Here is a 13,414-nt window from a genome sequence, read left to right on the forward strand (position 1 = left end):
CTTCTGCTTTGAATTCTCATTGGGCCACACAAGCCCATATGGATGAGTTCCAATGGTTTTGTGGTGCTTACCAATTTCTTAGGCTTAAAGGAACTTCGGACATGCTTGCCTTTTGCACATGCATCACAGACTTTATCATTTAGGAACTTGATTGAGGGGAGTCCTCGAACTAGTTCCTTTGATATTAGTTTGTCAAGCAGTGAGAAACTAGCATCACTAGTAGAAAAAACCCCTGTTGCAGCGGGCTTTTAGACCCCTGTTGCAGCGTACATCGTATGCTGCAACTGGGGGGCCTGCAACAAGTCTGAACTTGTTGCAGCGTACACTGTTCGCTGCAAAAAGTGTTTTTTGCAGCGTACATGTATATGTACGCTGCAACAAGTGTGCAAAATTAGCAAAAATCTAGACCTGTTGCAGCGTACAGATTGTTGTTCGCTGCAATAGGGTAGGTTTGTTGTAGCGAACAACAATTTGTACGCTGCAACAGACCTACCCTGTTGCAGCGAACAACAATATGCCCCCTGCAACAAGTCTTCATTTTAGCCTATTTTCACATACTTGTTGCAGCGTACAAGTATATGTCCCCTGCAACAAAGCCGTCTTTTTGGAGGGAAAATTTTAGTTTTAATTATTTATACCTAGAGTGCCTTGCACCAAATATAGGAACCTGTCAACAACAATAATAGAATATCGCAATCTGTAGAACAAATATAAAAACAATAATTGGTGTTTTGTATACATATCCAAAGTGCACGTACTACATTTAATTATATGTTTCAATTTCAACGTACGCATACATTTGAATATAAAATATTATTCTATAACATCTAAACCAACTCGATCGCTCACTAGTAGAAAAAACCCTTATTGATCTTCCCTTCTTCTATTTATCCTTGTTCCAGTTCTGTTGTTTGGCCTTGTTATTTGGGTGTCTTCTGCTGTGTGTATTGCATTTGCAGGTGAGAGTAAAGCTAGGGCTTTACATGCATCCCTTCAAAAACTTCTGGCTTCAGAGACACTGCCAACAACCAAGGCACCCAAATTAAAAAAAATAAAATAAAAATCAAGCTCCATTGAGCACGTAGTACAGTGAAATCAAACACATAAGCTCCAAATAAAGTTAAACAAAAAATATCAAAAACGAGATTAAACATTCAAAACACAACATCAATGTATTGTAAAACAACACCCCTCGACCCAAAAAAACCAGAGAAAATACGGCATCTTAGAGAGCTATATTAGAAGATCAAACCATAAAGCCTGTAAAGGCTTACATAGAAAAGCAAAACAAAACTATATTGCTGCATCAGACTAGAACTCCTACGAGCAACTAGTGTAAACCAGACCTGACTCTGGCATGCTCTGTAAGATCATTCCTTCACTTACCTCCCAGGTTTGATTAAAGTCACTAACATCCTTGATGATGCTAAGCATTGTTTCTTGCAGCTGAGAACCCAATAACTTGGAAAAGACATGTACAATACGACAATACAAGTTTGGTAAAGCCAGAGAAGTGTACGATGCAAGCCTTATGGTTCTACACAATAATTAACACAACTTAGCTATACTAGCAAGACGAGAAATGGATTATTCACATAACTATTATGATCAGCCAGTCAAGGACATCAATTTCATCTATTAAAGATTCCTCCAATATCTCGTTATACCCAACTCAAGCTTTTTAATTGTGATCAAGCAAAAATACAAATTTAACATTTTGCGTTTCAAACATTTCTAATACTAGTAAAAATCACCAACATGTCAGGGAATTATCATCCTTCTATTAAAAAAAAAGGTTTTCACCAGCACTAAACCACCCTTGAACATTCCATTGAAATCATGACAATAATGCTGAAGAGTTTCTTTGCAATCATATTATGTATGAGTAACTGGGTAAAGGCTATACACATTCTCATTTTGCTATAAGGAGAGCCTTGTTACTTGTTAAAAACATTAGGGTATAAAGGTATTGTATATTAGCATGAGTCAAGAGTCAAGAAAAACGCTTAGCAATTACAAACTCCTCAGCAACATAGAAACTCTAGCATGACCATGATGTTCTTGATAATATCCAGCAAATGGAGCAGCATCAAAAGTAGGAATTGATGGAGTTTTAATGTTTAAATGAGACTAAGGCTCTTATCAGACATAACTAATTGGTGATGCAGACCAAGCCTTTTGTTAGTAAAGCATGCAACCTAATTTTGATACTTTGCAAAGATGGGCAATGATTTTGTTTATTCAAGCTTTGAATCAGATTTGGTAGCTATTGTATCTCATCAGAACACAGATACTTCTTTAAACACTAAATAAAAAATCTGACAGAGCCATCAACGAACCCAGCATTATTAAGATGTCAGATGCTTTAATCGAGTCAATTCAAATCCAAGAAAAGCACAAGTATGAGACAGGGCAAGTTAACAGTACGTATAACTTAGACACCATAAAGTACAATTTATAAATGACAACAAAAAAAGTAGACCCCTAATCAGCTCACATTTCAGGTAATCTGATGTCAAAGAGTCTGATAGATCCATCAACGAACCTGGCAGAAAATTGACCTCCATGAACTTGAGAAGCAGCCTACAAATCCAATAAAAAAGTATTAACCAGACATAAAGACAATTGAACAATATGTTAAAGCAGCTATTCATAAAGTTAGAGAGAGTAACATATGAATTGATAGCAGCGCATACAGAGTTTTGAAGAAAAATTCTATGCAGAGTTTTCTGCTTGAATATTTCAAGAAAATTTGAAGACTAAGACTAAAACATCATATTCATGCAACATGTAACAAAGGCTTTTTCAAGCGTAGCCCATAAAGGAGATACCAGTGCTGATATGAAACACTATTCCTTTTAAAACAGATTCCTTGAACATCAACAAAGGCTAGGTTATAATCTGGCACCTTTCATATCAATCTTCATTCATCACTACTATGCACAATAAAATTCTTTCAATACCATGATGACTCACCTACCACGTTTCAAGGTAGACACAACAACAACAACTCCTATAGGTTGTGGCGGAGAAATAGTCTTTGACTTCCCTGATAATGAGGGTTGTCATTAGAAATTTGGAGATATAATTCTATTATATATAAGTCATGATTCATGACAACAAATTGAACTAAAATACATGTATGAAACTCAAGTAACAAAAAACGCCTCTGTAGTCTTCTTCTCTATATATTTTTTCAAGCACTTACCTCTTGTAGATGATATTGCATTGCGCTTTTGAAAGGTTAAATATTCAATGTCAGGCAGGCATGAAATCTGCATCAAGAGAAAGAAATTAGCTAGAATAAATTGTCTCTGTAATACAAGACAGAAAATTAGGAACAATTAGGAATAAATTGTCTCTGTAATGCAAGACAGGAAATTCTAAAGATGCCACCAGCAAAAGCTAACTAGAAGTAAAAATTTCAAGCTATTAATGATCAAAGTAATACCTGCGCAACAGCTAGTTTCACTTCGCATCAAGGGCAAGCTAGAAATAAAGATTTGCACTCAATGCCACAGATATAAAGCATCAAAATTTAAAGAACTAACCCCAAAAAAGCACCCCATCACCATCCCAACAGAAATTAAGCATATGCAAGCAGAATCAAATTTCAATGTCCCCCAACTCCTCAATTGACCTAGTAGGTCGAAAATCAAAACAAAACGAACACAATTTCATTCCCCCTAACCCTAATTTCCCAAACTTGATGACATTCTAGGGTTTGCGAAAATGAAAATAAAAATTATGTCAAAATTAAAGGTCGAGAAGATCACCTGAGCAAAACACACCACCCCCGCAACACGAAACCCTTAGATTACAAAATCTATGTCGCAAAACAGCAATTGAAATTTGAAATCCTTTGCCATAATTTCCGAAACTAGGGTTTTTTTAGGGCTTGTAAAACGAAACTAAAAAAAACAATTACTTGTTATGGCGAGGAGAGTGACGGCCGAGCAAGCACCAGACTCCCACGACGGGGGAGGACACCGAGGAGAGGAGAGTTTTCAGCGACTGAAAAGTCATGGTTCAGCCACCGGCGAGGACATCGACGCGACGGGGGAGATGAGGCAAGACCACACACCCACCGGCGAGGACAGCGACGCAGGGCCGAGGAAGGGCTGAGTTCGACGGCGAAGCAGGGCCGAGTAAGGGTTCGACGGCGAAAAGGTTCCACAATGCTTGGAGAGTTGGAGTTGAGCGCGGGGAATGAACTTCTAAAATTTTGAAATATTAGAATTAAGTATTCACGAAATACGGAGTCATATTATTGCAGCAACATATTTTGAAACGCGGACCTGTTGCAGGGTACAATAGCAAGTACGCTGCAACAGTGTCTGGATATTGCTGCGGGCTTTAATTTTGTACGCTGCAATAAACAATTTCGCAGCGAACAATAAAAATTTACGTTGTGACAACCCTTTACAGGGTTTGACCCGCGTTGACCGACTGGTTGTTGCAGGGTATTAATACATGTACGCTGCAACAAGGGGGCTGCAACAGGGTTTTTTCTACTAGTGCATGTCCAAATCTCCTGTGCCATAGTAGAGAATCTTCTTCAAAGGCACTGAGGCAGGTTAAATTGTTCCTGGGAACTGTATTGAGATCCACTGAATATGTGTTCCCTTTACGAGTTCCTTCCAAGATAACCTTCCCAGTGTTATTATTAATGATTTGACAATTTTCAGAAGTAAAACTTACAGAGTTTCCTTTGTCACAAAATTGAGAAATACTTAGTAGACTGTGCATTAAACCCTCGACTAAAAATACATTTTTAATGGCATAGAAACTTGACCTTCCAACTTTTCCAATTCCAACAATTTCTCCTTTCATGTTGTCTCCAAAGGTCACAGTTCCTCCATTGTAGGCTTCTAGTGAGAGGAATTTAGATTTGTCTCCTGTCATCTGTTTGGAACACCCGCTGTCGAGATACCACGAGCTGTTCCTCTTCACTAGAACCTGTAAAGAAATCAAAGGTTAGTTACAGGAACTCGGGTTTCCTCGAGTTCCTTTTCAACTACAATATCTGACTTCTTAACCCACTTTTTCTTTACATAATCTATGTTTTTTTGATCTAGTTCCTTCATTTTAGAGCATTCAGTGCTTACATGATTTCCACTCCCACATGAAAAACAGAATTTTACACTTGGGAGTTCCACATACTTTTTCTTATGACTGGTTTTGTGATTGTAACCTAAACCTTCTGTTCTCTTGGATTAAGCATTCTCAATCCACTTGGGGGGAACTTTAGGTGGTTGTTTCTGTGCCCTAGCCATGGCCAGTTCCCTCTCTAGTTTCTCTTTCTGTTCCTTTGTGGTGATCAGATCTTTGTTCAATCTTTCTAAGTCGATGTTAAAAACTCCCATGTTAATCTCCAAGGATTTTGTAGGATCTAAACTTAGGTTAAACATCTTATATTGACTGAGTTGCACTTGTAGAAGTATGTTCTCATTTCTAATTTTCTCAAAAGACTCATTAATAGAGGTATTTCTATCTAGCAATTCAAAGAACCTGCCTTGAACATCAGATCTAATGTTGTTCAGATAATTTATGTGATCTTTACTGAGTTCCAAGGCTCTATCACTTTGTGCTTTTAACATACTTAGATTTTTGTAATCATCTAGAGTTTCTAGCAATAGTTCAATTAGTTTTGACTTTGAGAGACACTGAAGAGTGGAGGAACTTACTTCTTCTGATGGAACTGGTTCAGTTCCATCTGTTCTTGCCATAAGGCAAAGATTTTCAGTTTCTTCATTTGGTTGTTCCTCATCATCTTCTGAATCAGTTTCTTCGCCCCATGCAGCTATCATAGCCTTTTTAAAGTTAATCTTGTTGAAGGTGGATTTATTGTAGCATTCCTTGACCTGTTCCTTTTCTTTTGTCGTTTTTCCACTGAGGGCACTCACGAATTTGGTGATCAGTTTCTCCACATTTGAAGCAACCTTGCTCAGTTTTGGAACTGACAGTTTTCCTTGCAAAGTTCCTTCCTTTCTGGTTGCCAGGTTTGAAGTTCCTGTAGAGCTTTCTCATTCTTCTGACAAGCATAGCAGCCTCTTCTTCATCTGGTTCAGAATCATCGAGTTCCTCAGCTTTTAGAGCAAGCCCTCGGTTTCTGGAGCTCTCAGGGACAGCAGCTCCAAGGTGCAGTTCATGAGTCATCAAGGAACCAGCAAGTTGTTCAATGTTGAATTTTGTAAAATCCTTGGTCTCAAACAGTGCTGTGACCTTTGTTCTCCAACGATCATCTTGAGGCATGCTCCTTAGTATTTTTCTTACTTGTTCATCCGTGGGAATGATTCTACCAAGGGAAACTAATTCATTTGTTATGTTAGTAAATCGAGTAAACATCTCTTGAATAGTTTCTTTTGGAAGCATTTCAAATCTCTCATATTTAGACATTAACAGATCAATTTTGGAACGTTTAACTTCGTTAGTTCCTTCGTGGGTTACTTGTAGTAATTCCCAAATTTGTTTTGCGTTCTTGCACCCCATGACCCTACTGTGTTCATGGGGTCCAAGTCCACAATGCAAGATTTTAACTGCCATAGCATTCATCTCATATTTATCAAAATCTTCTTTAGAGAATTCAGACATTGGTTTAGGAACTATCTCGTTTTCTGCATTGGTCTTTGTTACCTCGAAGTCTCCAACTTCAATCACACGCCAAACTTGGTAATTTTCCGCTTTGATGAATATCTCCATTCTGTTCTTCCAGTATGAGTAGAATTTGCCATTGAACATAGGTGGCCTTTGCGTGGAGTAGCCTTCTTCCAGTTTCTCTTGTGTATTCATACTATCAGGAACTAGACTCAAACAGGGGTTCCTGTGTTTTTATTGAGTACTGGCTCTGATACCAATTGATAGTTTAATAGGAACACGCACAAGAGGGGGGGTAAATTGTGTTTGGAACTTTAGTGAGTTTCTTTTAACTTTAAAGCAATTAAAGGAACTGAAAAACACAGAAACAAAAGTTACTCAATTTGAGGAAACTTCTTGACACTAATCAAGAAGAGAAAACCTCAAAACTCTTTTATATTAAGATAATTCCTCAATTACAATAATATAACAACTTGAGTTCCTCTCTAACTCAAGTTTCTCACAGTAATCAACTCTGACTACCCTCTCTTTTGTTTCTCTCTTTTCTCGACTTTAACTCAAAGTCTTTACAAGATTACTCAATCTACTCTCACTCAGTTTACAATTTGTTTTCAAGGCTCTAGATAATAATAAAGCTTTTTAGATATTTATGGAACTTAGGAACTCGAATTTTGCTAGGACACAAATCAATTTTATAAACTCTTTTGAAAGCGTTTGATAGATAAGAAAGCTAGTAGAATATTTGTGTGTTTTTCTCAGAAAACAGACGACCCTTTTTATAGAGATAATCCTTAGGGTTAGTTCCCTTCAAATCTCAACTGTTCACACAACTACACTACTTGGTCTCCAAGATCCATAACTTGTGGATCAAGGGAAGACCACTTCCCTGAAAACTTTCCAAGAGAAAATCGTGGTTTAGACTTTGTCAACCACTAAAAGATTTGCGAAAAATACTTAACAAAATAAATCAGATTTTAGGAGAAGTTTTAGGGAAAGTAAAACTGTTTTGACTAGAAAGATAAAAACAGATTTTATTAAAGCAAATTTTATTTATGTAATTTTCCTTAAAACTTGCTACTAAATATTTTGATAAAATCTTAATAAATATTTAATTAAATATCCTATAGTTCCATAACTTATCTTATAGCTATTATTATTTTACACAAAATCTAAGAGTATTTAACTACCTAGCTTCGTGTTTTTACTGGAGCTACCACTCAGCACCTGCAATGGTTCCTACTCTGGAACAGGTGAGTTCCTCCAAAGGGACAAAGACACTCATCATATGGAAACTTCACCCTTCTGTGCATTTGTTGTTACTCTGATGTGTGTAAGTTTATAGTTCTTAGCTTTGCGCATTCCACCTCAGGAACATCAGCAGCCATCTCAAGTTCCTCTCTGGAACAGGAACACTTTACTTGTAGACACAACAGAAACTTTAATCAGGAAGTTTGCTATTTGTCATCAACCAAAATCAGGGTCAACAAGGTTTTTTGTGGAAGAAGAAAGGAAGAACAAACATATGCTGGTAAAGCTTCTAGATTACTTTGGATGAGGATAGCCCTTCCCGCCTTGGAGAGGTAATGTTCATGCCATGAATTAATTCTGGTTTCATTCTTAAGCATTATATTGTTGTAATCAGCTTTTGTGGGTTTATAAGATGAGAAATAGGCACCCCGATATCTACCTAGAGACATAGATTTTGTCATAACAAAGGTACTTGCTATATTGTCTCGTCAATGATTTTGAATCTGTTTGGAGAAAACAATTGCAGACTTATGGAAATTGACTCATTGTCCAGAGAGAGTGTAAAATTCGTTGATAATTGTTTTTAGCATGTTACAGGCAGAGGAAGTAGCTTTGACGATAACTAAGCTGTCATCTGCAAAAAGTAGACATGGAACTTTTCGGGGGCTAAGCGAATGCTATGCCTTTTCTTGGGTTTGTACTATTTATAGTTAGCATAATTATAAATACTTCGATACACAAAAGGAAGAGGTAAGGAGATAAAGGGTCCCCTTGACGAATACCTCTAGAAGGGGTGAAATGTTCTGTAGTTGAACCATTTATTTTGAGCGAGTAGGAGACTGTAGTAACACATGCTTTGACCCATTGGATCCATTGGTCGGGAAAACCAAAGGCAGATAGGGTGGCCCAAAGAAAATCCCATTATATCCTATCATATGCTTTTTCCATGTCTAATTTGAGAGCACACCATCCAATTTTAGATTTAGATTTTTGAAAGGTGTTGAGAACTTCTTGGACTATTAGTAGATTATCGTGGATGGAGCGTTCGGGAGTGAAAGCATTTTGGAAAGGGATAATGCTCTTGGAGAATAGGACGTAGTCTATTAACCAGGAGTTTCGATATTGCCTTGTAAAGAGTATTGCAAAGACTTATTTGGCCTGAAATGGTTTGGGTTTTCCAGATTATCATTTTTTGGTATTAAAGCTATGATTGTGTGATTAAGAGCATGTTGAAGTTTCCCGTGATAGAAGAAACTGTTAATTGATGTGGTCATTTCTTGACCAACTATATGCCAATAGGCTTGGAAAAATTTAGGGCCAAACCCGTCTGAGCCAAGGGATTTGAGTGGGTTCATATCAAAGAAAGCATCTTTAATTTCTTCATCAGTGAAAGGAAGAAGAATAGTATCCTCATCTTGTTGAGACACAAAGGTTGGGAGGAAAGAAAAATCAATATTCCTCTCTGGGGGTGTGGAAGAAGTGAAGCGAGTTTTAAAGGCATCAAGTAAAGAGTTAGACACTGATAATGGGTCAGTGTCCCATTGACCTATGTCATTTTGAAGCCTATAGATGGTGTTTCTTACACATTGATTTTTGACTTTTTGATGAAAAAAATGGGTGTTTCTATCTCCTTGCATAAGCCATTCTTTTTTATAAAATTTCTTCCAGCTATTTTGTCCAAAAAGAAGTAATTTTTCTCTTTGCTTTACCATACGAAGCAAATGTCATCGAAATGGATTATAGGGTTGATCGAGAAGTTTTGTTTGGAGTTCGTGGATTTTTTCCATATTACTCCGTAGTTTAAAATTGTTGTTGCCATATTTGCTTCTAGCCCATTCACGAAGTTTTTCCTTAATAGTGGAAAGCTTTTCTCTAATTCTAAAGAAGCGAAAACCTGGTCTTCTAGTATTCCAAAGTTTCTTAACGATTGCACGAGAATCGTTATCAAGCGTCAAAAGATTTTGAAATCTATAAAGAGGATTTTGATGAATTGAGGGAGTTTTGGTGTCGAAGAAAACCGGAGCGTGGTCCGATATTGAAAAGATGCCTTAGGTTATAAGTTCAGATATTGAATAGAATATCTGGTTTGAAATGATGTTTTAGCATTACAAGTTCAGCTATAGCTTGGTCACGTTTACCACCATGAATATTCCATGAACAGACTTTCATTTAAAAAGTGTGAATATTAGGAATGTGCAAGCATGTCTATTGATCTGATTTGCTTCTAAGATGTTATGCATGTTGTCCGTGAAAAGACTAGACAAACTTAACAAGGTGAATTTATAAACCCGGTTACGATAAGGATTGAAATCCTCGGGTAATTCATAAGCGGGATATTGAAATCCGGTTCGGAGAAGGACAAAAGTCCTTAAACAATTCAAGGGCGGAATTAAAATTCCATTTTCGGCACAAATTAAAAATCCCGTGTCGTAAAAACACACAGTTCGTATTATAAAACCAGAAAGGAAAGTAACAGAGCAAATAAAAGTCCTAGTTAGCAAAAAAACAGTGCGGATTTATAAATCCGGTTCCAATAAGGATTGAAATCCTTAAGCAATTCATATGCGGATATTGAAATCCGATTCCAAGAAGGACAAAAGTCCTTAGACAATTCACAAGCAGATTCCAAGATCTGGTTCCGTAATAAAATAAAAATCTTGTATCGAAAAAAAGTCCAGTCTAGTTCATAGTTACATAACCAACAAAGATTGAAAAACGAATTACATCCAAAATTATAAAACGTCGTAATTGTTCGCATCTGCAACTCCTTGTGATCAATAAAGTGTTGTTTGGTAGGAAAGTTGCAATTACAATAACCTTTAAAAGCAGATATTGAGATCCGGTTCCAATAAGAAATTAGAGAGGTTATCAAAACCCAAATATGACCTTGTCCCACAAAAAACAAGTAATGAGCTAACGAGGATATCATGGTATTGTAGTAAGTGCATGTGAGATTAATAGTCCAGCAAACTACAATAGCAGATAACAACCTTGGGTTAGAACCCCAAGAACCAAATTTATGATCATTATGTATTCCAAATAGAAAAGGAATACGACACCAACAACAGTTAAAACTAATAAAAAGAGTATGAGGGGTCAATATAAGACCATAGACATCTAATATGAATGCCTTGGGGGAGATCATGAAATTGGAGCTGGTACAAGTGATATGCATAGCTAAGCATTGGGTACCCAGTAACAACCACCTTAAAACACAATCCCAACCGCCCAATTTACTATCATTATAAAATTCAAAGGGAAAAGAACAGTATTGAGCTTGAAACTCATGAGTCATATTGCACAGTAAGATCAACCTAAATGGGAGAACAAGGATAATTCTCCAAAGTAAGCAAAAGACATAGTGGTGCAGGCATGAGTAACTATGGTCAAAACAGATCATACACATACATATAGTGATAGAGGATAAAATTCTAAGAGAGATGAATCCAAACACACATTCTATATCACTCTTAAACAATCTTGAGTCAATTTCCCTACAATTCATAAAACCAACATAGAAATGGACCTCCCAATAATCCAAAAAATCAACACAAATTGAAACTAAAACACGGCAAGAAAGGGTCTTGGGCATCCTTGTAAAACAAGTAGTAAAGCTACCTAACCCATTAAACCCAACTAAACAATTGAACTTGTATAACATGGTATAAGTTGTGAAAAAAATACAATATAACAATGAAATCGCATAAACCAAAGTGTAACCTGATAACATATACTAATAGGCTAGTCACAAGAAATAAAGGACTATAAATCCATTGTAACCCTCTACAATCAGGGGAGGAGCTAGTGACATGAGCGTACAAAAACCAGATAAACCAATACATGTCATGAAAAACATAAAACGCAGCTGGGGCAAACCAATTTGTAATAACACAAATCTTACTCAGAACATGATTGAAATCAATAACGATATTCCGTAAGAGTAAGAACATAAGAAAAAATACTCTCACCTTCTTTAAAAGGGGAAAAAGAAAACTTACCTGGAAATTGCAATAAGGAAGAGACACAAGATCTGGACTTTATAGCATCCACTTTTGCCGAAGACGATATCAAAAGGAGAACCCAAACCAAGAAAAGGATTTTGATATCTTATAGGAACATCGTCTTCACAACTGATGAAAGCATTCTTAGCATTTAAGCTCCCTCCTCGTTCGCCAACAACATCTTCATTTTTTCGGATATCTTGCTCAAACCAGAGGTCAATTGAAATCTTGGCGATTTTTGGATTAGCCGATCCAAAACTTGATATGATTTCGGCAACAATTAATCCACAATAATCAAGATCCTCAAACTTGGGGATTTCAGTTAAAAAACAAGAAGAAAACCCATATGAGATGGGTGGAGAAAACGGTTGAAATGATCTAAAAGGGGTGAGATTGGGCTGAATTTATGAAGAACAATGACAGATTAGGTCCTTGAATGGCAAGGCAAAGAGCTCAAGAGGAGGAGAATCATGGTTATGGATACAAGTAGTAGGCGGCGCCGAGTTCTTTGGCCTCTTAGGTTTCTTTTTCCTCCTAGGTTTCTTTCTCTCTCTAAGTTTCTCTCTCATCTGGTATCGTATTGGGTTGACAAACTGACCCTACTTAAATCATCAACTCAAATCTAATCTAATCTAATATATATATATAAAGGAGGCATTTTTGCTGAAATATTAGAGCGCCACGTAGGATTCCTAATGGTTTCGGCCAATGAAAAATAAGATATCTAATTTATTTTTAAATTAAAAAAAACTGAATACCACGTAGATAATTAAGTAGGTGCCACCTGGATATATTTAAATACAAACAAAATAGGAATTTTTAAGAGTTTTTAAAGTGCCACGTAAACAACGAATGAACCTCTACAACATACAATCGTCAAATAACAGGGAAACCCAACTAATTTTACCAGCATTAATCAAATAACAAAACCTGATCAACTACAAACTTCCCTACTATATTACGAAAATCAGACCTCAATCACATGCAATATCATCAACAATTCCACCAAATTACCAGATGGCATCAAATCAAGTCGAAAATTGTATCAAAAATTAGCAATTCCCGTCTCACAACCAACAAAATCAAAAACTCTTAATTGTGATTTAAAATAAATATTAAATAACATAAAAATAAAAAAATTACTTAGAGATAATTTATTCTGTTATTAGACAGATGAGTCCAACTAACAAAAAGATAAGAATTTGCAAATAAACAAAAGATAGAATTTGCAAAAAAATTAAAGATAAAAAATTACAAAATTTCAATAATTGTTTTTTTTTATTTTATTTTTATAATCTATATATAAACCAATGAATACTAATTATTAATTGTCACATGTCAATCATACCTCCCCAACTTTGTGTTTATTTTTTCTTTATATTTCATGTTTTGTTGAATGAATTTGTTTTGTTCAAACTAAGTTAGAGTTAATATAACGCTCATTTGTCCATATAGTTAATAATTAATTGTTCATTGTGTAGGGTATTATGTTCGTTGATTAGGAGTCGTGGCTATAGACTTAAAGCGGGAGGTGATATTTGCTACGCTTTTAGAAGAATGTGTGGCAT

The 13,414-nt window shown here is 36.2% G+C and overlaps 1 protein-coding gene across 13 annotated transcripts; it reads right to left on the reverse strand.

Annotated features, from left to right (window-relative positions):
* Positions 1–711: 711 nt before the first annotated feature.
* Positions 712–12,467, reverse strand: LOC130459539 (uncharacterized). 13 transcript variants are annotated; one of them, XM_056827273.1, is made up of 6 exons: positions 11,844–12,467; positions 4,796–10,815; positions 3,209–3,275; positions 2,977–3,049; positions 2,498–2,583; positions 712–1,018 (listed from the first exon to the last, which is right to left on the reverse strand). In XM_056827273.1, the coding sequence occupies exon 2, from the start codon at positions 6,790–6,792 to the stop codon at positions 5,845–5,847; it is 948 nt and encodes a 315-aa protein (XP_056683251.1). In that variant the 5' UTR covers positions 6,793–10,815; positions 11,844–12,467; the 3' UTR covers positions 712–1,018; positions 2,498–2,583; positions 2,977–3,049; positions 3,209–3,275; positions 4,796–5,844. The 13 variants fall into 13 exon arrangements, 12 of the variants coding, with proteins under 12 accessions (XP_056683251.1, XP_056683024.1, XP_056682991.1 ...); XM_056827046.1 differs by having other exon boundaries at positions 4,796–4,959; positions 5,688–12,458; XM_056827013.1 differs by adding an exon at positions 3,929–4,217 and having other exon boundaries at positions 4,796–12,458.
* Between the last annotated feature and the right edge of the window lie 947 nt (positions 12,468–13,414).

This window comes from Spinacia oleracea, chromosome 1, assembly GCF_020520425.1.
Source record: "Spinacia oleracea cultivar Varoflay chromosome 1, BTI_SOV_V1, whole genome shotgun sequence".
NCBI classification, from domain to species: domain Eukaryota; kingdom Viridiplantae; phylum Streptophyta; class Magnoliopsida; order Caryophyllales; family Amaranthaceae; genus Spinacia; species Spinacia oleracea.

Coding starts and splice junctions, on each gene's coding strand:
- LOC130459539 (XM_056827046.1), bottom strand. CDS start 11,575: ATGTTATCAGGTTACACTTTGGTTTATGCGATTTCATTGTTATATTGT.